The 25,891-nt window shown below is 39.5% G+C and overlaps 1 protein-coding gene across 6 annotated transcripts in view; it reads left to right on the top strand.

Annotated features, from left to right (window-relative positions):
* RGSL1 (regulator of G protein signaling like 1) overlaps positions 1 to 25,891 on the top strand; it is a 107,247-nt gene that overhangs the window by 1,872 nt on the left and 79,484 nt on the right. For 5 of the 6 annotated variants that reach the window (XR_009613469.3, XR_009613468.3, XM_060643781.2 and 2 more), the window contains exons 2-8: positions 1,776 to 1,858; positions 4,960 to 5,034; positions 10,092 to 10,221; positions 11,983 to 12,087; positions 13,088 to 13,249; positions 14,277 to 15,256; positions 25,771 to 25,833. Coding sequence is in view for 4 of the 6 variants with exons in the window: in XM_060643781.2 (XP_060499764.2) it covers positions 1,776 to 1,858; positions 4,960 to 5,034; positions 10,092 to 10,221; positions 11,983 to 12,087; positions 13,088 to 13,249; positions 14,277 to 15,256; positions 25,771 to 25,833 (1,598 nt within the window). In the remaining 2 variants the exon portion in view is untranslated. Of the gene's footprint in view, positions 1 to 1,775; positions 1,859 to 4,946; positions 5,035 to 10,091; positions 10,222 to 11,982; positions 12,088 to 13,087; positions 13,250 to 14,276; positions 15,257 to 25,770; positions 25,834 to 25,891 lie in introns of all 6 variants that reach the window. The other variant, XM_060643779.3, reaches the window with a different exon arrangement.

Genomic DNA, 25,891 nt, shown 5'->3' with positions numbered 1-25,891 from the left:
ATAAATAAATAAAATTTTCAGAAAAAGATAATTTTCAGGCTTCTGGGGTGCCTGGGTGGGTCAGTTAAGCGTCTGACTTCGGCTCAGGTCATGATCTCGCAGTCTGTAAGTTCAAGCCCTACATCAGGCTCTGTGCTGACAGTTCAGAGCCTGGAGCCTGCTTCAGATTCTGTGTTTCCCTCTTTCTCTGCCCCTTCCCTGCTCATGCTCTGTCTCTCTCTCTCAAAGGAAAAAAAAAAGATGATTTTCGGCTTTCTGATTTAGACATTTGAATGAGTGGTGGTTCTGTTAACAGAGATTAGGAATAAAGGAAAAAGCAAAATGATCAGATCAGTTTTGAAAATGTTGAGATTGAAGTTCTGCTGGATGTCCATGGAGCGATGTCCCATAGCTCGTTGGATATTTAGAACTAGAGCCAAGGAAAGAAGTCTGGCCTGAAAACATAAATTTTGGATTATCTATGTGGAATAGATGAAGTGGATCAGGAAATGATTCTAAAAAGAAAAGCAGAGGTCTCTCTAGCAAAAGGCAAGAACTGACATCAATTCTGTTACAATAGTGTTTGATTGTCTGGGTTCCTATTTCTATTTCTATTACACAAAGACAATAACCACCAAGTGTTGTCAGGAAAAGTGATGGAGGGGATTGTTTAGTTTTCTTATATTATCATAACTGCACTCCAGCAATTGTGAATGGCACTTACGATTCTCACCAGACATCTAATAGACCAAGAGATAGGATTAATATAGTATCTATGTTGTTCATTTTATAAGTCTTTTATTATAAATTTTGGGTACACAATGGGGAAATTCTGAGCATTGGTAAAACAACTGGATTATTCACTAGTTGAATATTGGGAGTTAAAGAGCATAGAGAATGAGTTAGAGCAAACTTAGAGGGGTCACCTAGTCCACCTATGGTCGCTCTGCTTGGCTTTGTGATAGTCAACATTCATCTCCTCAGATTAACTTAGGCAGCACAATGATCAAGCCCTAGAGGAGTAATAAATACTTTGCATGACCAAATAAGTATTCAAAAAAGCTTTTGTTGGGCCCAAATCAACAAGTTGAAATTCAACTGGAATAAATGTAAATTTCTACCCTTGGTTTCCAAAAAATGACTGCATAAATAAAGGATGATGGAGTTAATAGTGTAATGTGAGAGCACCCAAAGCTAATTTCATGTTTGGCCACACTAATAGAACATACAGTATGGGCAAAGTTGTCTCATGTTCTTCCCTGGGAAGCGTGCAGAGTACTTGGGTTGTAGGTGCCACTCTAGCCACAGAGCGAGGACCCAGATAGAAAGGAGGCCATGTGATGAGCGGCTGAAGAATTGCTTAGTGACAGACTAGCCAGAAGGGTCAGAGGTGAACAGAAGGTTGTGATGTTTTTATGAATATGGAAGCACTGTCCCCTTTAAGAGGATTTAGATGAATTCTGTTGAGGTTCAGAGGGCAGAATTTCTACAAATGGAAAGAAGATAAAAGAAGGTGGTTTACAGTAGGAAAATCTTCCTAAGCATTTAATCTCTTCATAAATGGAATGGGTAGCTCTATGAAGCTGTGAGCTCCCCACAGCTGGGAGTATTTAAACAGAGTGATATTGCAGAGAAGAGTCCTGGAGAGAGGGAAAAATCAAGTTAGATGACCCTAAAGGTCATCAAATTCTGAGATTTGACCATATGACATGATCCATTCTCTTGCTTTGTTGTCTCATCCTGAATGCAACCCTGGTTCATGAGGTGTGTGTGTGTTTTTTTTTCTCCCCATATAGAGATAATCAGTTCTACAAACCTTATAATTCTGCTAGAGGATGAAATCTTTGCCGATTTTTTCAACACATTTCTTTCTCTCCCGGTAAGTATTCCCAGAATTAAATTCAAATGTTTCAGCAACAGCTGAATAGTGAATCTCACTGAGCTGAGTGCATTTTTAAAAGAATAAACTTCTTACTAACTCAAAACCTATTTTAACTTGAGCAAATAAATATAAACAGAATCTCCTTTAAAATCTCTAGGAGCTTCCCATTGTTGATAAATCCCAACTCCTCAGCTTCCTTAATTGCCTTTGCCTGTCCACATTTATTTCCCATAACATCCTCTGGTACCCAGTGCTGCATTGATAGCAACTGTATCCTCATAGAGTACACCTGGCATTTTCTCACCTCTGCACCCCTTCTTGGCTGTGTTGTTAGCTTTTATAGTTCCACCTACGAAAGTCTTAACCATTTTTCAAATCTCTGCTTAAATCCTGTTCTTAAGAAATTCCTATCTTCTCCTAATTAGAACTTATTTCTCCCTGCCTCGTGCCCCTTGGCACTTTACAACCCTCTTGTGTTGTACGTGTGTGTGTCTCCTACTGAACTGTGAGATTGTGGATTCCTGCAGGACAAGGACCATGGATAATTTATTCTGCTCTGCTCCTCTCATCAGGTGTTTGGCCAGAGCAATTGTTGAGCTGTTGACTGAAACCAAACATATATTTTCTCAACCTTTGCAACTAAAATAAATCTCGAATGTCAAAATACTCTTAGAGCCAAACCTAGACTAATCCCACATCTTTTTTCATTTAAGTTTTTGGTTATATTTTAAGGTTCGTGCCTTATAAATTGTGGCTCAGTGTATCCTTTTCCATAGAATACCACCTATTAAAGTGTGAAATTCATATAACTGGGAAAAAGCCACTGTGTACTACCCTACAAAATTTACTGGGTAGTTAGTTACTTTGTGCCAGTCAGTGGGCTTAGTACTGGGGATGCAAATATTAACGATGCTATCACTGTTCTCAAGAAATTCCTAATGTGCGAGAGCAATATTTAAAGTGAGTGCAAAAAGGGTCGTGGGTGACATGATAGGAATGTCTAGAAGGCACTGGAGTACAAGTGCATCAGAAGGAGAGACCACTTCTACCTGGTAGGTCAGGAAAGACTTCAATGAATATGTGACACAAGCCAAGTCTTGAAAGAAGACAATGTAGCTGACAATTGGCTGGGGAAGAAAATGGGGAGGGAAATGTGGATAAAGAGGTAGGAGGAAAAGAGGTATGAGGAAAAGAGGAGATGTGGATAAAGAGGTAGGAGGTAGGAGGGTCGACTATTAAGATGCAAAGGACTTATAGACAGAACAGAGTAAGTAAAGGCACCAAGGAAAATAATCCCACGGTACTTGGGGAGAAACACTAAGCAACTAAGGCTGAAGAAAAAGTTGTGAGAGGCAGACACAGCAAGAGATAAAACTGCAGGACAGGCTAAGCCAGGCCTCTCAGAGCAGGCGGGCCATGCTTAGGAGTTTAGACATCATCCTGAAGGTCATGGAGAGCCATTGAAGGGCTTCAAGTAAAGGAGTAACATTATCAGACTTTCATCTGTGCAAGTTATTTCTGTAGAAGTCTGACCACAGGTTTGGCCATTAGGGGACCATAACAGAGGCGAGGAGAGCAGTTAGGAGATTGTTTCAGTGGTGGGGGTTTAAAGGCAAGAAGATAAAGAGAATGGAACAAATTAGAGAGATTTTTAATAAAGAAAAATATAGGACTCTGTCACTGTTTGAATGTCAGGGAGAGATGGTAACAAGAAGGAAGGAGTCGGATGCCTGGTGGAAGGTGGTGCCACTGTCTTAATGAAAGGTTGCAGAAGTAATCTTGGGGCATTGTAGTTAGTCAATTTATCAACACAACTTAAGCAGTCTATAATAATGTTCTATAAATGGCGAGAATGATGTGGGAACTAGAATCCCAACCAAGAATGTAAGAAAGTCTTAGCCATTTAGGTAGCTGTGGTTTATTTAGAGAGACAGTATTAGTTTATGTTGAATACTGCTGTCAATTTACAAATTTTGACCATTAATTTCTATAAACATCCTGTGAGATAGACACCAGAAGTTCAATGACTTCCCCAAGAACACATGGAGAATCTGGGGAAGTCTTAGAGCTCTCTAAAACTGGTATGTTTTCCACATTGGCCTCATGCCCTCTGTGGTGCAAAGATCACATGGTGAAACTGCTTCCATGCACTACTCCTACAGAATCTCATGACTCCTTAGTCCCCCCATACATCTCATAAAGGCAACTTCACATGCCAGACAGGGCATGTCATGTCAAACCCTGAGTGCAGACCAGTGAGGAGTCACTAAGGACTGAGCCTCCTTCACAGGCTGATATTTGTAAAGTACAATCAGTACCACTGCCTTCTTTATATATCTCATATCCAAGGACAAAGGGGACAGAATGAGAGAGCCTCAGACTGACAAAATTGGGGGCTGACAGTCTTGGAGAGATGGAGGCTGACATCATGTTCTAAGAGCTCAGCCAGGAGTTGAGACTTCAGCCCCTCTTTTTTCACAAATGATGTGGGGATACTTTGAGACATGTTGGTACCTATGTTGAGACTGCTAAGCTTAAATACCTACAAACATAGAAGCCCTTGCCCATCAGTCTCAAAGCTGGTTGCCAAGGTCACAGTCCCTTCTCCAAGAAAGTAACCTAGAATTATTTATAAATTTTGGACATTCTTAATACCACCACTAAGAAATTTGTACCTCTAACCCTCATATCCTTAGGCCCCTCTACTTTCTCCAGTTCAAGAGCTTAGGCAAATCCAAAGCTGTTTCTCTTTATAAAAAATGTTTCCAACCTTTGATCTAACTCTCTAAACCCATGTAGAAGTGAATAATGTAATACAAAAGTAAATACCTTTTAATATAATGCTTTGGCCTTTGTACACAGGCAAGATAACTTCCAGGTTGGGTCAGAGTTGACCCCAAAGATCAATGAATCTGCAGTTTAGTCTATTTTAGGTGTTTTTCTGCAAGGCACGTTGATTTAGTGGAATTAATTTATGAATTAATGTCTCTTAGAATAGGAAATCAATGGAACCCCCTTCCCCTGAGCTGCAGTTGGACTGGGACATATTTATGAAGAGAAGTTCTACCCCTCTGGCATTTCCTAGCTTTCTTTTGCAGGTCTTTGGTCAGACACCATTTTATGCTGTTGAAAATTCACAGTGGAACTTGTGGCCAGAAATACCTTATGACGTGGTAAGATTCTTGAATGGCAGAGGGTTTGGGATAGGGGGAGAGGGAGCTAAATTTGAAGTGTGGCATGAGAGATGGAGAGGTAAAAGGGAAAGGAGGCCCAGAGGGTGACTCTGGAAGAAACTATAAAGCAGGTGAGTAGGACAAACAGCATCAAGCCAGCATAGACCTTTCTCCTTTTTGTGTTTTTACCACTTGGACAGACAATTGTTGGTGAATTCTCTCCTCTATCTTCTAGTCCATGGCCAGCAAATGATACCATTTTTCATGTACACTGTGATTATTGGGTAGGAAATGCTTGGAACACCATTTAGAAGAATTCTGGGGCCATACATAAGCAAGAAAGAGTCTGAGAATTGATTGGCAATGCCTGCCACAGGTGTGGGGTAGGAAGTGGCAGTGCATGGTCCACTTAGTGATTATTTGCATTATAAGTTATAGATAAAGATAAGGTACCACTATGCAATTCCTAAAGACTATCCTACCATTCTCCTTCAGAAACATGTCTTTCTCCCAATCTTTTTTTTTCTCTTTATAACTGTCTTCCTTGTCCATTGTCTTTCTCTTCTCCTTTTCCTCCTTCTTGTTCTCCTTTCCTACTGTGTAGACCTTAGACTTATGCATGCTCTACCAGTGGCATGTGGGATCAGAAAGATCACTCTAAGCTACACTCACAACAGATTTTATTTTTCTCTGAGACCTGAAGAGCTGAGAAAGACACTCCACTCTGAGTCTTATATTTGATTTCCCTAGAAAAACCCTGAAACGTAAAATCCTTATTTTCTTGAAAAAGAAGAAATAACCACCAACACTACAGAAGTTATAAGAGGTTACTATGAAAAATTATATGCCAAAAAATTGGACAAACTAAAAGAAATGGATAAATTTGTAGAAGCATATAATTTCCAAAACTGAATCAGGAATAAATAGAAAATCTGAATAGAACAATTACTAGTAAAGAAATTGAATTGGCAATCAAAAAACTTTCAACAAACAAAAGTCCAGAACCAAATGGGTTCACAGGCGAATTCTACTAAGCATTTAAAGAAGAGTTAATACCTATTCTCCTGACATTATTCTAAGAAATAGAAGAGGAAGGAAAGTTTCCAAATACCTTTGTTTCTACAAGGCCAGCATTACCTTGATACCAAAACTAGACAAAAACACTACAAAAAGGGGGAATTACAGGTCAATATCTCTGAGGAACATAGGTACAAAAATTCTCAACAAAATATTAGCAAACTGAAATCAGCAATGCATTAAAAGGATCATTTACTGTGACAAATGGGATTTATTTTATGGATACAAGGATGATTCAGTGTTTGCAAATTGATCAACATGATACACCACATTAACAAAATGAAGGCTAAAATCATATGACAATCTTAATAGATGCAGAAAAAGCATTTGACAAAATTCAATATCATTCATGATAAAAACCCTCAATAGAGTTGGTTTAAAAGGAACATACCTCAGGGACGCCTGAGTGGCTCAGTTGGTTAAGCAGCCGACTTCGGCTCAGGTTATGATCTCGCGGTCTGTGAGTTCGAGCCCTGTGTCGGGCTCTGTGCTGACAGCTCAGAGCCTGGAGCCTGTTTCAGATTCTGTGTCTCCCTCTCTCTGACCCTCCCCTGTTCATGCTCTGTCTCTCTCTGTCTCAAAAATAAATAAAACGTTAAAAAAATTTTAATAATAAACAAAAGGAACATACCTCACCATAACAAAGGCCATATATGACAAAACCACAGCTAACATCATACTCAATAGTGAAATCTTGGGACCTTTTCCTCTAAGATAAGGAACAAGACAAGAGTGTCCACTCTCACCACTTTTATATAACAGTACTGGAAGTTCCAACCACAGCAATCAGATAAAAAACAAATAAAAGGTATTTAAATTGATGAAGAAGTAAAACTGGCACTATTTGCACGTGACATAATACATATGAAGCCCTAAAGACTCCCCCCAAAAAATGAAATAAGTCAGCTAGAGAAAGATGTTATATGTTTTCACTCATATGTGGAACTTGAGAAACTTAACAGAAGACCATGGGGGAAAGGAAGGGGGGAAATCGTTATAAGCAGGTAGAGAGGGAGGCAAACCATAAGAGACTCTTAAATACAAAGTACAATCTGAGGGTGGATGGGGGTGTGGGGGAGAGGGGAAAATGGGCGATGGGCATTGAGGAAGGCACTTGTTAAGATGAGCGCTAGGTGTTGTAGGTAAGCAATGAACCACGGAATCTACCCTAAAAACCAAGAGCACTCTTAACACACTGTATGTTAGCCAATTTGACAATAAATTATATTTAAAAAAATGTTAGAAGTAATAAATAGATTCTGTAAAGTTTTAGGATACAAAATTAATAAACATAAATCTGTTGTGCTTCTGTACACTAATAATGAAATAGCAGAAAGAGAAATTAAGAAAACAATTGCATTTACAATTGCACCAAAAAGGATAAGATACCTAGGAAGGAGGTCAAAGACCTATACTCTGAAAACTATAAAACACTGATGAAAGAAATTGAAGATGACACAAATGGAAAGACATGTCATGTTCATGGATTGGAAAAATTAATATTGATGAAAGGTCCATACTACCCTAAGCAATCTACAGATTCAATGCAATCTGTGTTGCAAAATACCAATAGTATTTTTCACAGAACTATAGAAATAATCCTAAAATGTGTATGGAACAACAGGAGACTCCAGAAAGCCAAAGCATTCTTGAGAAAAAAGAACAAAACTGAAGATATCACAATTCTATATTTTAAAATATAAAGCTATAATAATCAAAAAAAGTATGATACTGACACAAAAATAGACACATAGGATAGATCTATAGGTCTATCCATAGAAGATAGAGCACAGAAATAAACCCACACTTATATGGTAAATTAATCCATAACAAAGCAGGGAAGAATATACAGTGGGGGAAAAGATAGTCTCTTCAATAAATAATGTTGAGAAAATAGAACAGCTACATGCAAAAGAATGAAACCGCTTTCTTACACCATACACAAAAATCAGCTCAAAATGGATTAAAAACAAAAGTGTAAGACCTGAAACCATAAAAATCCTGAAAGCAAGCATAATCAGTATTCTCTTTCACATCAGCCTTAGCAACATATTTATGTATATGTCTCCTCAGGCAAGGGAAGCAAAAGGAACAATTAACTATTGGAACTACCCCAAAGTAAAAACCTTTAAAAATTTTTTTTTATAATGTCTATTTATTTTTGAGAGAGACAGAGCATGAGCAGGGGAGGGGTAGAGAGAGAGAGAGGGAGACACCGAATCCAAAGCAGGCTCCAGACTCTGAGCCATCAGCCCAGAGCCCCATGCGGGGCACAAACCCACGAACCATGAGATCCTGATCTGAGCCAAATTTGGACGCTCAACCAACTGAGCTACCCAGGTGCCCCCAAAGTAAAAACCTTTTGCACAGCAAAGGGAACCATTGGGAAAACATAAAGGAAACCCAGTGAAAGGGAAAAGATATTTGCAAATGATATCTATAATAAAAGGTTAATATAAAAAGATATAAAGAACTATATAACTCAACACCAAAAAAAAAAAAAATCCAATTAAAAATGGGCAAAGACTTGATTGGACATTTTTTCCAATAAAAATGTACAGATAGCCAACAGACACATGAAAAGATGTTCAATATCATGAATCATAAATAAAATGCAAATCAAACCACAATGAGACACCACCTTAGACCTGTCAGAATGACAAGAAATAACAAGTGTTGGTGAGGATGTGGAGAAAAGGGAACCCTCATGCACTGTTGGTGAGAATGTAAATTGCTGTAACCACTATGGAAAACAGTATAGAGATTCTTCAAAAAATTAAAAATAGAGCTACATAAAATCCAGTAATTCCATGACTGGGTATTTACCCAAAGGAAGTGAAAACACTAATTTGAAAAGATATAGACACCCCTATGTTTATGCATTATTTACAATATCCAAAATATGGAAGCACCATAAGTATCATCAATAGATGAATGGATAAAGAAGGTGTGACACACATAAACACACTGGAATATTACTCAGCCATAAAAAAGAATGAGATCTTGTCTTGCCATTTGCAACAACATGGATGGGACTAGAGGGTATTATACTAAGTGAAATAAATTAAAGGAAAGCAAATACTATATGATTTCACTTATGTGTGGAATCTAAAAAACAAAACAAATGAACAAATAAAAGCAGAAAAAGACCCATAAATACAGAAAACAAACTGGTGGTTGCCACATGGGAAGTGGATGGGGGGGGGGATGGGAAAAATGGGTAAAGAGGAGTGGAAGGTACAGGCAAAAAGAAAAATTTTATGTTTTCCCTTCTCTGGTGGCTCAATCCCTCAGTGATTCAACCTATACTCTAAATGATGTTAAGTGTGATGTGAGTCTTTGTGTATGGTTTTTTAAAAATATTTGTTTATTTTTGAGAGAGAGAGAGCATGGGGGGGGGGGAGAGCAGAGAGAGAGAGAGAGAGAGAGAGAGGGAGAGAGAATCCCAAGCAGGCTCCATGCTGTCAGCACAGAGCCTGATGTGGGGCTTGAACTCACTGTGAGATCATGACCTGAGCCAAAATCAAGAGTCAGATGCTCAACTGACTGAGCCACACATACACCCCTTTGTGTGTTTTTGTACATGTTGTACATTTGATATGGGTAAGGAACTTGTAAGAAATTTAAGTGTGCTTACAAAGAAGCAAATTGAATAGAGTTGACTTGACACCACAGACCAAAATTTCTTCTGCTTCTCTTCTACCTAGCAAGACTTAGATGTTTTCTTAAACAATTTGACCCAGGAATAAGGAAACATTTTTGATGAAAGACCAAGCCTTTTCTCTCCTACCAATTCATTCACTCCTTTGGGAGCCTTGGCTCAAGGCTTCACTCCTCTTAGATACTATTTTTAATCAGCACACCTCCCCTGTGGGCCAGGTACTGCAGGTGTGAAGTTATTTATTGCCTCTTGCTAAGCTGCATTTCTTAGCATTTCAGTTCCATTTCTCTTTTCTGTTCCCATTTTGTTTGCACTCTAGATTGCAAAGTACAAAGGATTATTGACCTGGTTGGAAAAATACCGGTTACCTTTCTTCTGTAAAACCAACTTGTGTTTCCATTACATTCTCTGTCAAGAGCTCATCAGTTTCATTAAGTCCCCAGAAGGAGGTAAGCATGAGGGTGTGTGTGTGGAGAAATATGGGAAGCCGGGCTGTATAATGGTCCTGTTCCTGTCAGTCCTATAGTAATTTACAAATACTGGCCACCTTTGTAGACTTAGATGTGAGAGTGGCCCAGCTTGTAATGCAGCAGTAGGTGAAAGCTTAGGCTGAAAAAATTGGTACCTAGAGCAATAAGCAGGAGTCAGATAGGTTGTATGTGCTATTTGTCTCACTGCAGCCAGAAGTGAGAGAGTTACTGGTGGACACAGAACATGGCAAAACTGCCTAAAATATATTCAGAATCAAACATAGCTCACCACCTTCATTAGTACCACCTGGTCTAAGCCACCACAATTTCTCACCTGGCTACTGAAATCATCTCTTAATTAGTCTCCTTGTTTCTGCTCTTGTTCTCCTGCTCATAGCAGCCAGAGAGAGCCTTTAAAACAAAACAAAACAAAACAAAATTTTTTTGAGAGAGAGTGTGAGCAGGGGAGGGGCAGAGAGGAGGGAGAAAGGGTCCCAAGCAGGGCCCGCTCTGTCAGTGCAGAACCCAAAGCGGGGCTCAAACTCATGAACTGTGAGATCATGACCTGGGTTGAAACCAAGTGTTGGAAGCTTAACTGGCTGAGCCACCTAGGCACCTGGAGAGAGCCTTTTAAAACTTAATTCAGATCATGTAACTCCTCTATTGGCTGCTCCCTACCCCCACCAATGACTCCCATCTCAGTGTGAGATCTAATGCCCCTATATCTCTAGGTCTTCAGGATCCTCAAGATGTGGGTCCATTACTTTTAGGACCTGATCTCCTCCTATTCCCTCCATTGCTTACTCCATTTCAGTTACACTTGGCTTGCTTGCAGTTCCTCAAAAATCCTGCCTTGACACATACTCATTTCAAGGCCTTGCACTGGCTATTTACTCTGCCTGGGGTGCTTTGTCAATATACCCACATTGGCTCCCTCTCTCACCTCTTCAAATCTCTGTGCAAATCTCACCTCCTCAGAAGAGGCTACCCTGATGACCCTAATGCCACTCATTCAACTCTTGTCCTAACACTCCCAACCCCCTTTACTCTCTTTTACCTTTTCATTTTTTCCTGTAGTGCTTATAACCTTCAACCTTACTAGATAATGTACTTATTATGCTTATTGTTTATTATCTGTCTACTTCACCAGAATGTAAGCTCCTTGTGGGCAAGGATTTCCTGTTTGCTAATGTATCCCAAACATCTAGAATGATACTAAGTAGTAGACATTTAACAAATATATTAATAATATATATTTGTTAAGAGAATTAATTAATAAAATTGCCATCTAGGGTTGAATCAATAATTTGACTCTCAATTCAACTAGCCAAAGGAAACTGTGTTCCACCTGGGGAAAGTTGAGATTCAGGAGACTTACATTGAGTAAAATGTAACAAAATACCCAATATATTCATCTCCTTTCTTCAATATATATATATTGGGAAAATTGGATTGGCAAAATCACTGTCAGGTGGGGATTATAGAAGGCAAAGAGCCTTGGGTGGTGCCTTTGATCTATGGATTATACTCTGCTGGTGGGTCCCTCATATGATGCGTGTCACTACAGGGTCTATTTCCTGCCTTCAGAAGTACTGCATACTCCTACCCCAACTCGTCTAAATGGCCACCATTTTTCCTCACTCACCCTGAGTGAATGGGGGTCTAGCTGTGTGCAAGGCTGAGAGAGGGGCTGGGAGAAGAGCTCATTCTCTCTTTCTTACCATGGACTTTTCCTGGCAGCCAAGATGTTGAGATGGAAAAAAGCAGACCAGTGGCTACTCCAGAAGTGCATTGGTGGGGTCAGAGGGATGTGGCGCTTCTGTACCTACCTCAAAGGCAGTACAGGTAGGTTCTTGGAGTTGTTTCTGGAGTCCTTGCAAGTTCATAACAGCTTCCAGGATGCCCCAGAGCACTTATTGACAATAATGTATGCATATGGGAAATAAGTGTTTTATACTGTAGTTTGTGTAAAAGTCTTTGAAAATAGGTCCACAGTGTAGGTTAGGGCAAAAGTAAACAGAGTCCTTTTATTTTGTTCATTCATCCATCCATTCATCTATCTATTCACTTAACAATGTTGAGCACCACTGTGTGGAAGCCACTGTGAATAAGAGCCATAAATCTCCACTTCATAAAGCTATCACAATGGTGGGGAAACACACAAGGAACACATAAATAAACAAATCCCTATAGCAGAAGTGTTCACATGCACTGCTTTCTGTTCTGTTGAGTCCAGTGGTTGATGACTACTGGGAGGTGAGCAGCCAGCACTAGCTGACACTCCAGTTCAGCGGCATTAATTTTCATCCAAGGACAAGCCCTAGTTTAAGGGTGAAATCCTGGATTTCCAGGGCGAAGGTAGGGAAGAACTAGGCAGGCTATCTTTTAGTATGTCACTCAGACTTTAACCCTGGCAAAGTTGTGACACAGGGAATGTAGTCTTTGGCATCTTTGGGTTCTATTATTCCTTCTTCTGGTTTTTCTGGGTCCATGATATGGGAAATGTTCTTTTTTCTTCTCATCTTCATGTTTTGGATAAATTCAAGTGTCTCATGATCCATTCTCACAGTCTTTCAGTTTTCTCTAAAGCAACAGTTTTCCTCACAACGACAAAAGTCACACAAGGTCCCTATCCATTAAGTCCCTTCTCCCCATGCCTCCATCTGCCCCCACATTACGACATCACTAGGGATGATGCCTGAAACCAAAGAAGTGACTAATGGTACTATTTGAGGCAATAGAGCAAGCTGGTGGTGGGGAGTGGTATTAGCTGCTACACCCAGATGTAACCACAGAAGGGGCAACATCGGGGTGCAGCGCTGTGCTTGCCCTGTCTAATCTGTAGGTGAAGAGCTGGTGGATTTCTGGATCCTTGCTGAGAAGATCTTGAGCATAGATGAGATGGACCTGGAAATGAGAGACCACTATCTGTCCCTCCTCCTTGTGCTGAAGGCTACCCATTTACAGGAGGGCTCAAGAGTAGTGACTCTCTGCAACATGAACATCAGTAAGAATTATAAAGCATATCTGAAGTGAAATCACTGGGGGATGTAACCAAAAAAATCAATCATTTTGTAGGCATCTACCCTCTCCATTTTCTGTGTATCAGGGATGTCATGGGAACCCTTAACAGGGAAGGGTTGCAAGAGTCCAGTTGTCCTTAGGCTGGTATGTGCTTCTTGCTGAGATATTACTCACCAGTGTAGGTTGGCTAGAAGGAGTGAAGACGAATTGGGACAGTGTAATTAAACAGCTCCTGCATCTTCTGAGATGGCATGGCACCTCTTTTTTAAAAACTGAGATTCCCTAGAACAAACTAGAGCTCACAGGCAAAACACAGTGCATATAGCCTGTGGACTAAGAATGTTTTAGTATTTTTAAAGGACTAAAGAAGAAGACTGTGCAGCAGAGACTGCATATAACTCACAAAGCTGAGGTTTACAGGTTTGCCAGCCTCTACTCTAGAACATCAGATTCATCAAAAATTATTTATTTATTAATTAAGGAGACATTCCTGACCCAAATATAAATATGTTCCAGAAGATTTGTGTTTTGAGATTGGTCACACTCCTCTATTGATAGAGATCACTGAGAATTTATTACATTAAAATCAGAGCTAGTAATGACTCCTTCAAATTATCCAGTCTAAACCCTTTCCTCCAGGTAGATCTGACTCTGAAAAATCCCACTCATAGATACATGCCTCCTATTCTTAAACATATTTTCTTGTTCATTTTGCTTTTCTTTACTGTAACATCCAATTGTCCAAAAAATAATTCAATGAATCCCATAAACTGTATTATTTATGTGGGAGAAAGGGAAGGTAATCAGAAAAAGGGGTCACCATTCCCTGAGAAAATCCCTAAAATGTGTTTACTATGTATTTGTCCTGTCCATACACCAGGGTTGCATGAAGAACAAATGAAATGCTATACATAACAACATTTGGAAAACTTCAAAAAACCTCTCCCAACATCATTATCATCACTACCACTAGATCATTTTCATCCTTCGTGTCTTTCTATTATTTCCAGAGTCCCTTCTGAACCTATCCATCTGGCATCCCAACCAATCAACCACCAGGAGGGAGATTTTGAGCCACATGCAGAAAGTGGCTCTGTTCAAACTTCAGAGCTATTGGCTCCCCAACTTTTACACCCATGCCAGGACGATTATGGCCAAAGTGGAATCATGCCAAGGTCTGCTGCAGGAATATGAGACTCGCCTATGCAGTGTTTGCTGTACTCACATAGGAGAACTCCCTGTAAACATGAGCATCAAGAAGTGCCACTACCCCCAGAAGCGGTACTCAAGCAAGACGACCAAGAGGAGGATGTGGCAGTTGACAGACCATGGCTCTACTCTGGAAATAGATACCAAACCAGAAACCAACATTACGCCCCTCCAGGAGATGTGTTCTCAAGTTAAGGACACATACAAATACAAATATACACAAATGCCCTCCTTGAAAGTGACGTCTTCAAAGGAGAGAATAATCAGTTCCCAGGAAAAGGATATTCTCTGTGCCGGGAAGTCTAACATGAAGAAGAAATCCAAGAGCCACCTCCACATGGAGGGCCTCTTTGAGACAACGTTCTCTACACACATGAGGACTGTCACCCCTAGCATCAATCACTGCCCCCAGATGACAATCAAGAAAGTCATCAAACAAAGCATTTCCTTAGGGTACACCCACTGGGCCTTGTGTGCTGATGACTGTGCAGGGCGTCCCTTCCGGCACTACCTGAAAAAGCAGAATTTGAAAGTGGAGATCCAACTCCTGGACCTCTGGCAGGACCTGCACCATTTCCTCAGTGTCCTGTTAAGTAACAGGAAGACTGGGAATACTGTCTTTCAGCACATGCTGGGCAACAGAATTTGTGAACTCTACCTGAATGAACAGATTGGTCCATGCCTACCACTAAAATCCCAAACCATTGAAGGCCTGAAGGAGATGCTGCCTTCTGGGGATGTAAACCCCTGGATTCCCAGAGCCCAGAGGGAGATCTGCAAGGTAGGCCTTACCTGACAGAAATGGTTTAGTATCTGGAAGATTATGTCTGACTGAACAAAATTCCTATCTGGTCATCTATGCTGGTTAAGTTAATGATATAATTACTCACATCACTCTTCACATATTGAAGAGTTGGTTGATCTCTTAGGAAAAAGCTATGCAAGTTCCCAAGAACAAGCCAAAAATCCTTTAAAAAATCTTGATATCACCCATGACTTACCTTTCTGTCTCATACCCACGTGTAGTCTATTGGTGAATCCTGTTGGCTCAATCTTAAAAATATAACTAGAATCTGGCATTCCTCCCCTTCTGTGTTACAACCACGCTTGCCCACGTCACATCCAGTGTCACCTGGATTACTACAGTGGCCTCCTAACCGATGCCTATGGATCTGTCCTTGGTCCTAAGCAGGCTCATTTCAACTGGCCATGGTGAGTCTGCAGAAACATAAATTGTGTAATTTAACTGAAAATAAGTAAAAGGAAGTGAGTGAGGACCTTGAAAACAGATGGCTTTCTGTCTTCAGTAAAATCCGAAGTCCTTGCCAAAATGACAAGGCCTACATAATCTCTCCTCTACCTCCCCTCTCTAGCTTCATCTTCCACTGCTTCTGTGCTCATCACTCCGGCATTCCAGACACACTGTCAGCTCAATGGTGGTGCTCCCACTGTGTATAATGTGCAGATGTTCACGCAGATGAGCCCCCACTCCTTCAGCTGCTTGCTCAAGTCATCTCAGTGAGGCCTTCCTTACCCACTTCATATAAAATTTCACCCCATTCCCATTATACTTTTCTCCTTAGCACTTACTATTACCTAGATCCATCCATCTTACATACATACATACATACATCATTGTATGAGTGTCTGCATAATACACATATAATCCTTAAAATGTACATGTATGCATATATTATATACATAAACTTATTTTGCTTATTTTCTTTCTCCCTATGAGGGCAGAAATTTTTATCTGTTTCACTAGTACTGTCTTCCCAGCATCTAGAAGAGTACCTTAGGGTATTGTATCCAGTGCTTGATAGTGTTGATAGCATTCATGCTCCACAGACATCTGTTGAACCAATAAGTTCCAGTTGACAATGGCCCCTCTTTTGTCCAGGACTATCTTTTCTAGTTGGAGACAACTAGTTTCTATGAGAATTCTGATTTTCATCCAGCTCTTCAACCATCCTCCAATTATCCAATCAACCTTTGTGAAGTGCTGATAGCATGCCCACTGATATGTCCATTTCCTGACTTCTGACTCACTGATGTGGAGACACAGTCTAGGAAAGGTTTTTAGAGTCCTGGGTCTGTCACTGTTTGGCTATGTGGTATTGAACAAACTCCAAGTCTAAATCCTTCAGTATCCCTAGGTCTCTTTGTCCTCATATATAAAATGAAAACTGGGAAAAAAATCATATTTTGTAATTGCATTTGTGGATTTAATAAGTTTATAGATACATTAAGGATACTATACTAGGGGCGCCTGGGTGGCTCAGTCGGTTAAGCGGCTGACTTCAGCTCAGGTCATGATCTCGTGGTCCGTGAGTTCAAGCCCCGCATCGGGCTCTGTGCTGACAGCTCAGAGCCTGGAGCCTGTTTCAGATTCTGTGTCTCCCTCTCTCTGACCCTCCCCCGTTCATGCTCTGTCTCTCTCTGTCTCAAAAATAAATAAACGTTAAAAAAAATTTAAAAAGAAAAAAAAAAGGATACTATACTATAAAAGGACATAGGTAGAGAAGTGGATGTGAACTTGGAAGACAGAGCATAAGCTTAAAAATTGCCTTTGCTTTAACCAGAGAGGAGAGGATTGCGAGCATGTGCTGAAGATGACGGGAGTAAGGAGTTCTACAGACACTGGGAAATATGTACTATTGGTCCCTTTATGTACTGCTTTTAGGATGGGACAGGAGAGTTTACCAAGTGATGAACAAACTGAATTCTAAAGGAAACCCTAATATATTCTAACAAAAATATATGTAGAAAAAATATATAATAGTAGGTCAAATTTTAAAAGGTAATTATAGGTTTAATTATTGTTTTAGTATGTTTTTACTTTTTCCTATTTTTTTGCTGCACATCTGACTATTTCTTCTAATGGAAAGTGCCCTATTAAACATTGTTTGCTAAGATACCAATTAGATCACTTATTCACCAGTTTTTAGAGTCATAAATCTTTTAAGATGGAAGGGATTTTAATAGGGTACTCATTTCACACATGTTTATTATTCATATTTAACATATATATTTAGAGCTTATCCATTGGTCAGTCACCTCATATTACATTATGTATTGCTAGTATTCAATCACAGAGCATAATTTTCTCAGGAATATACTTCACTCCTGTTTCCCAGGAACCCAGGAGATCTGATGAAATTACTAAAACTTGTATTCTTAGACTCACCTTTTGGCAGCATGACTGGAGCAGTTTGTAAAGACAATATTACATCATTTAAAAATTATTATTGGTGACCCATTCCCTGCAAAATAATGCCTAGACTGCTTAAGGCATTCGAGTGGGTAGTCCCATCCAATCTTCTCTGCCTTATCCTTTGCCACTGCCCCACCCCTGTACTCTTCGAAGGATGCTACAGCTTAGTGATGCTGGAGTACTTACCATTTTCAAACATGTCCTTTCCAATCTCTGTGCCTTTGCTTAAGTTCTTCCAACTGCCTGGAATGCCCTTTACTCAACTTCCCTATGGTAAGTTCCTACTTATCCTGCAAAATGCAAATTCCTTTTTAAGTTTCTTTGCCTTTATGAAATCTTTCTGGATTTCCTGGACTCAAAAGAAAACAAAAAAAAAATGTTCCTGCCTCTCTGCTCCCAGAGAACTTTGTTCACACCTATATTGTAGCATGCTATCCTATGCTATTCATCATGCTAGAAGATGAGCTCCTTGGGAACAATGCTTGTAGCATATTGATCTGTATATTCTCAGTCATTTTCACAATGCTTGACAGATAGGAGACCCTCAGAAACTATTTGTCACATAAATTAATGAATGAAGGTGAGAGTACAGCCAAATAAACCTAGTTGAACACTGACTTATAGGTTTTTTGTTGTTACTGTTTTTTGTTTGTTTCTTTTAATTTAATGAAATATTCTGCACAGGTGGGTAGGGTCTTCAAATGGGAAATATGAGGAGAAGACACTTCAAAAGAAGATGTTTTGTTCTCAGGACCATTTGAGAATCAGATGAGATGGTAATTTATTTAGAAAAGAACAAGGAAATGTGAAGATTTCTTTTTTTCCAGTTTTTAAAAAATTTTTAAATTAATTTATTTTTTAATTTACATCCAAGTTAGTTAGCATATAGTACAACAATGATTTCCGGAGTAGATTCATTAATGCCCATTACCCATTTAGTCCATCCCCCCTCCCACAACCCCTCCAGCAACCCTCTGTTTATTCTACATATTTAAGAGTCTCTTATGTTTTTCCCCCCTCCCTGTTTTTATATTAATTTTGCTTCCCTTTCTTATGTTCATCTGTTTTGTATCTTAAACTCCTCATGTATATACATGTATACCACATCTTCCACATCCATTCATTCATCGATGGACATTTAGGCTCTTTCCATACTTTGGCTATTGCTGATAGTGCTGCTATAAACATTGGGGTGCATGTGCCCCTTCAAAACAGCACACCTGTATCCCTTGGATAAATAACTAGTAGTGCAATTGCTGGGTCGTAGGGTAGTTCTATTTTTAATTTTTTGTGGAACCTCCATACTGTTTTCCAGAGTGGTCGGACCATTTTGCATTCCCACCAGCAGTGCAAAAGAGATCCTCTTTCTCCGCATCCTTGCCAACATCTGTTGTGGCCTGATTTGTTAATGTTAGCCATTCTGACAGGTGTGAGGTGGTATCTCATTGTGATTTTGATTTGTATTTCCCTGATGATGAGTGATGTTGAGCATTTTTTCATGTGTCGGTTGGCCATCTGGATGTCTTCTCTGGTGAAGTGTCTATTCATGTCTTTTGCCCATGTCTTCACTGGATTGTTTGTTTTTTGGGTATTGAGTTTGATAAGTTCTTTATAGATTGTGTATACTAACCTTTTATCTGATATGTCATTTGCAAATATCTTCTCCCATTCTGTTGGTTGCCTTTAGTTTTTCTAATTGTTTCCTTCACTGTGCAGAAGCTTTTTATTTTGATGAGGTCCCAATAGTTCATTTTTGCTTTTGTTTCCCTTGCCTCTGGAGATGTGTTGGGTAAAAAGTTGCTGTGGCCAAGGTCAAAGAGGTTTTTGCCTACTTTCTCCTCGAGGATTTTGATGACTTCCTGTATTACATTTAGGTCTGTCATCCATTTTGACTTTACTTTTGTGTATAAGAAAGTGGTCCAGATTCATTTTTCTGCATGTCACTGTCCAATTTTCCCAGCACCACTTGCTGAACAGACTGTCTTTATTCCATTGGATATTCTTTCCTGCTTTGTCAAAAATTAGTTGGCCATACGTTTGTGGGTCCATTTCTGGGCTCTCTATTCTGTTCCATTGATCTGAGTGTCTGTTTTTGTGCCAGTACCATACTGTCTTGATGATTACAGCTTTGTAATACAGCTTGAAGTCTGGGATCTCCAGCTTTGGTTTTATCTCCAGCTTTGGTTTTCGTTTTATTTTTCAAGATTGCTTTGGCTGTTTGGGGTCTCTTCTGATTCCATACAAATTTTAGGATTGTTTGTTCTAGTTCTGTGAAGAATGCTGCTGTTATTTTGATAGAGATTGCATTGACTATGTAGATTGCTTTGGGTAATATTAACATTTTAACAATATTTGTTCTTCCTATCCAGGAGCATGGAATAGTTTTCCATTTTTTGTGTGTCTTCTTCAATTTGTTTCATAAGCTTTCCATAGTTTTCAGTGTATATATTTTTCACGTCTTTGGTTAGATTTATTCCTAGGAATTTTATGGTTTTTGGTGCAATTGTAAATGGGATCCATTGCCTGAATTCTCTTTCTGTTGCTTCATTATTGGTGTATGGGAATGCAACCTATTTCTGTGCATTGATTTTATATCCTGCAACTTTGCTGAATTCATGGATCAGTTCTAGCAGTTTTTTGGTGGAATCTTGTGGGTTTTCCATATAGAGCATCATGTCATCTGTGAAGAGTGAAAGGTTGACCTCCTCCTGGCCAATTTGGATGCCTTTTATTTCTTTGTGTTGTCTGATTGCTGAGGCTAAGACTTCCAATACTATGTTGAATAACAGTGGTGAGATTGAACATCCCCATCTTGTTCCTGACCTTAGGGTGAAAACTCTCATTTTTTCCCCATTGAGGATGATATTAGTGTTGGGTCTTTCATACATGGCTTTTATGATCTTGAGGTATGATCCTTCTATCCCTACTTTCTTAAGGGTTTTTATCAAGAAAGGATGCTGTATTTTGTCAAATGCTTTCTCTATATCTATTGAGAGGATCATGTGGTTCTTGTCCTTTCTTTTATTGATGTGATGTCTCACATCGATTGTTTTGCGAATATTGAACCAGCCTTGCATCCCAGGTATAAATCCCACTTGGTCGTGGTGAATAATTTTTTTAAGGAATTGTTGGATCTGGTTGGCTAATATCTTGTTGACGATTTTTGCATCCATGTTCATCAGGAAAACTGGTCTATAGCTCCCCTTTTTTAGTGAGGTCTTTGTCTGGTTTTGGAATCAAGGTAATAATGCTGGCTTCATAGAGTTTGGAAGTTTTCCTTCCATTTGTATTTTTTGGAACAGCTTCGAGAGAGTAGGTGTTAACTCTTTTTTAAATGTTGGTAGAATTCCCCCAGAAAGCCATCTGGCCCTGGACTCTTGCTTTTTGGGAAATGTTTGATTACAAATTCGATTTCTTTACTGGTTATTGGTCCGTTCATATTTTCTATTTCTTCCTGTTTCAGTTTTGGTAGTTTATATGTTTCTAGGAATTTGTCCATTTCTTCCACATTGCCCATTTTATTGGCACATAATTGCTTATAATATTCTGTTATTGTTTTTATTTCTGCTGTTTTGGTTGTGATTTCTCCTCTTTCATTGATCTTAGCCAAAAGGCCTAGAAGCGATCTTCTCTTTCATTCTTGATTTTATTTATTTGGGTCCTTTCCTTTTTCTTTTTGATCAAACTGGCTAGGGGTTTATCAATTTTGTTAATTCTTTCAAAGAACCAGCTTTTGGTTTCATTGATCTGTTCTACTGGTTTTTTGTTTGTTTGTTTGTTTGTTTGTTTTGGTTTCGATAGCATTGGTTTCTGCTCTAATCTTTATTATTTCCTGTCTTCTGCTGGTTTTGAGTTTTATTTGCTGTTCTTTTTCCAGCTCTGTAAGATATAAGTTTAGGTTGTGTATCTGAGACCTTTCTTCCTTCTTTATGAAGTCTTGGATTGCTATATATTTCCCTCTTATGGCTGCCTTTGCTGCGTTCCAGAAGTTTTGGGCTGTGGTGTTATCATTTTCATTGGCTTCCATGTACTTTTTGATTTCCTCTTTAACTTCTTGGTTAGCCCATTCATTGTTTAGTAGGATGGTCTTTACTCTCCAAGTATTTGTTATGTTTCCACATTTTTTCTTGTGGTTGATTTCAAGTTTCATAGCATTGTGGTCTGAAGATATGCATGGTATGATCCCAATATTTTTTGTACCTGTTGAGGGCTGATCTGTGTCCCAGTATGTAATCTATTCTGGAGAACGTTCCATGTGCACTGGAGAAGAATGTGTATTCTGCTGCTCTAGGATGAAATGTTCTTAATATATCTGTCAAGTCCATATGGTCCAGTGTGTCATTCAAAACATTGTTTCCTTCTTGATTTTCTGTTTAGATGATCTGTCCATTGTGGTAAGTGGGGTGTTGAAGTCTACTATTATGGTATTATTATCAATGAGTTTCTTTATGTTTGTGATTAATTGATTTATATATTTGGGTGCTCTCACATTTGGACCATAAATGTTTACAATGGTTAGGTCTTGGTCTAAAATTATGATGTAATGCCCTTCTTCATCTCTTGTTACAGTCTTTATTTTAAGGTCTAGATTGTATAAGTATGGATACTTTGGCTTTCTTTTGTTGACCATTAGCATGATAGATGGTTCTCCATGCCCTTACTTTCAATCTGAAGGTGTCTTTAGTTCTAAAGTGGGTCTCTTGTAAACAGCATATAGATGGATCTTGTTTTCTTATCTATTCTGTTACCCTATGTCTTTTGATTGGAGCACTTAGTCCACTGACGTTTAGAATGGGTACTGAAAGATATGAGTTTATTGCCATATGTTGCCTGTAGAGTTGGAGTTTCTGGTGGTGTTCTCTGGTCCTTTCTAGTCTTTGTTGCTTTTTTTTGTTTGTTTTGCTTTGTTTTGTTTTTTCATCTTTTCTCCCTTCAGAGAGTCCCCCTTAAAGTTTCTTGCAGGGCTGGTTTAATGGTCACAAACTCCTTTCATTTTTGTTTGGGAAAATTTTAATCTCTCCTATTTTGAATGACAGCCTTGATGGATAAAGAATTCTTGGCTGCATATTTTTCTCATTCAGCACATTGAATATATCCTGCCACTCCTTTCTGACCTGCCAGGTTTCTGTGGATAGGTCTGCTGCAAACTTAATCTGTCTTCCCTTGTAGGTTAAGGGCTTTTTTCCCTTGCTGCTTTCACGAATCTTTCCTTGCTTGAGTATTTTGTGAATTTGACTATGATATGCCTTGTTGATGGTCAGGTTTTTTTTTTGTTTGTTTTAATCTAATGGGTGTCCTCTGTGCTTCCTGGATTTTGATGTCTGTGTCTTTCCCCAGGTTAGGAAAGTTTCCACTGTGATTTGCTCACATAACCCTTCCACCCCTTTTTCTCTCTCTTCATCTCCTGGGATCCCTATGATTCTGATGTTGTTCCTTTTTAATGAGTCACTGATTTATCTAATTCTTAAATCGTGCTTTTTTGCCTGAGTCTCCCTTTTTTTTCTGCTTCATTATTCTCCATAAATTTGTCCTTTATATTGCTGATTCGCTGCCCTGCCACATCCACATCCAATGATGCCATGGCATCCATTCGAGATTGCAGCTCAGTTATAGCATTTTGTACTTCATCCTGACTAGCTTTTACTTCTTTTATCTCACAGAAAGAGATTCTAATCTGTTTTAAAACCCAGCTAATATTCTTATTATCGTGATTCTAAATTCTGGTTCAGACATCTTGCTTGTATCTGTGTTGATTAAGTCCCTGGCTGTCATTTCTTCCTGCTTTTTCTTTTGGGGTGAATTCCTTCATTTCATCATTTTGAAGGAAGAAAAGGAAATAATAAGTTAAAAAATTAAAATTAAAATATTAAAAACAACACACAAAAAATCAAATAAACGATGCTATCCTAGGTGTGTTTTGGTCTGGTTGTTAAAAGGAGTTTGATAGAGATGAGAAAAAAGGGAAAAATTAGAAAAGATAAAGAAAAAGAAAAAAAAAGAAATGAGAAAAAGAAAGAAAAAAAAGAAAAAAGACAACGTTTGAAAATTTGAAAAAAAAAGAAATGAAGAAAAAGGGACAACATTTGAAAATTTGAAAAAATGAATACAATGAAATAGAATAAAATGAAATGGTGGAAGTAAAATATAATTTGAAAAATTTACAAAAAAATATATAGCAGAAAAAAATTAAAGAAAACTATTTTTATTTATTTATTTTTTTTTTTACGTTTTATTTTTGAGACAGGGAGAGACAGAGCATGAGCAGGGGAGGGTCAGAGAGAGGGAGACACAGAATCCGAAACAGGCTCCAGGCTCTGAGCTGTCAGCACAGAGCCTGATGCGGGGCTCGAACTCACGGACCGCGAGATCATGACCTCAGCCGAAGTCGGCTGCTTAACCGACTGAGCCACCCAGGCGCTCCAAGAAAAATATTTTTAATAAAAATTGAAAATAAAAATATTTTTTTCTTTTTCCATATTCAAGAATAATAAAGGAAAAGAAAAAGAAAAAAAATTGAATAGACAGACCAGCAAACAGACTGAAATACAATTCAAATTACATCAATTTCCCCTAGAAGTCAAAGTACAAAGCACTTTATAGTCCATAAACTAAGCAGGCAGAGAAACTTGTGGTGTTCCTGAATAGTGAGGTTGGTCCAGTTGTGCAGGGCTTAGTGTAACATCTCCATTCTCCACTAGATGGCGCTGCTTAGCTTACTGGTTGGATTGCTGTGGCACTTGTAGGTGTGTATGTGCATTCATGAGAGGGGTGAAAATGGTGTCACCCAGTTACCCAGTCTCTAGTATCGGGACTCTGTTCTCCTTGATCAGCAATCGCACACCTGTCCTTTGTCTCTGGCTTCCATCCACTCCTGCTTTTACACTGTCCGTGACCAAGCCATCAGGTTGCCAGGTGACCCCTCCCTCCTGAGTTTTATCTCAGATGTGGCTGTGTTTCCCAACCCATCACTTCTGTGGGACTGAGGCTTTGACCCACTCAGACCTTCTGGGGGAGGGTCTCACTGAGCAGTGGCTGGGTGCCCGCCTACCCCCAGGAATGTTCATGAGACCATGCTGCTGCCAATGCCCAGAGACTGTGGCTAGGTGCGAGCCACCCCAGAAAAAGTTCATGTGATCATGTAGCAGCAGCAGTTCAGAGATATGGTAAATTACAACACACATCTGGCACCAGGCTTCACCCTTAATGTCCTTGTTTCAGCACCATGGAACGTGGCTGTTCTCCAGGGTCCACTGGGATCTTTCCTTTTGGGGTGGCTGCAGAGCCTCTACCAAATGTCCTCCCAGCAGGGGAACCGCCTCTCCCCATTTGGCCCAAGGACTCCTTGGACCTTGCTTTTTGCTCCTGGGGATTCACCCTTCCCTCCAGAGCACTGCCAGGTATAGAGCTGTGGAGTTTCAGACTCTGCTCTCCCCCTGTTTATAGAGTCTTAATGGAATTTAAACCCTCTCCTTCCTCCTTTCTCCCTTTTTTGTTCAGTCCCTGTAGCTGTTTCCACTTTTCCACTTTCTCTTCAGCTGCTTTTGGCGTGGGGTGGGGGGTGCTTTTCCTGTACTCCCTTCCCCCATCTTCATCCTCTCTCCACAAGCAAAAACAGCTCCCTGCCCTCTGTGGCTTCTCTCTTTCCCAGTTCACCTCTCCATGCCACGTACCTGCTGAGTTCTGGGGTTCAGGTTTGTGCAGATTATTGTGTTAATCCTCAAGTATGTTTTCTAGGTGTATAGGATGGTTTAGTGTTGATCTGGCTGTATTTCATGGATAAGAGATGCAAAAAAAAAGCATCCAAGCTGTTCCACCATCTTGCCCATCCAAATTATATCTTTTCTTAAGTAAATATCAAGTACCATTTTTTGAGATTCAGAGAAAGACTGCACAAGCTGCCATATTCAGAGAGATAAAGGTTGCCTCCTGGTTGGTCATGGCTAATGTTCACTGTTAGATTATATCTCCATATTAGAGAATCCAGAATCTGTAGCCTGCTCTTCTCCCACATGAACACTCACATGAGAGATGCAGCAAGCTGTGCATCACCTCATCATGTTGTTGTCCTGTTTGGATTTCAGATGCTCAGTCCCTGGTATGATGAATTCCTGGATGAAGAGGACTACTGGTTTCTCATTTTTACAGTAGGAGGGACTTTGAGTTGGGGAGGAATCAAGAGGTTCTAGGAAGAAAAAAGAACCA

The sequence above is a fragment of the Panthera onca genome, chromosome F1 (assembly GCF_046562875.1).
Source record: "Panthera onca isolate mPanOnc1 chromosome F1, mPanOnc1 haplotype 2, whole genome shotgun sequence".
NCBI lineage: Eukaryota > Metazoa > Chordata > Mammalia > Carnivora > Felidae > Panthera > Panthera onca.
The sequence above is the reverse complement of the archived record's forward strand: the minus strand, read 5'-3'. Positions and strand labels throughout refer to the sequence as shown.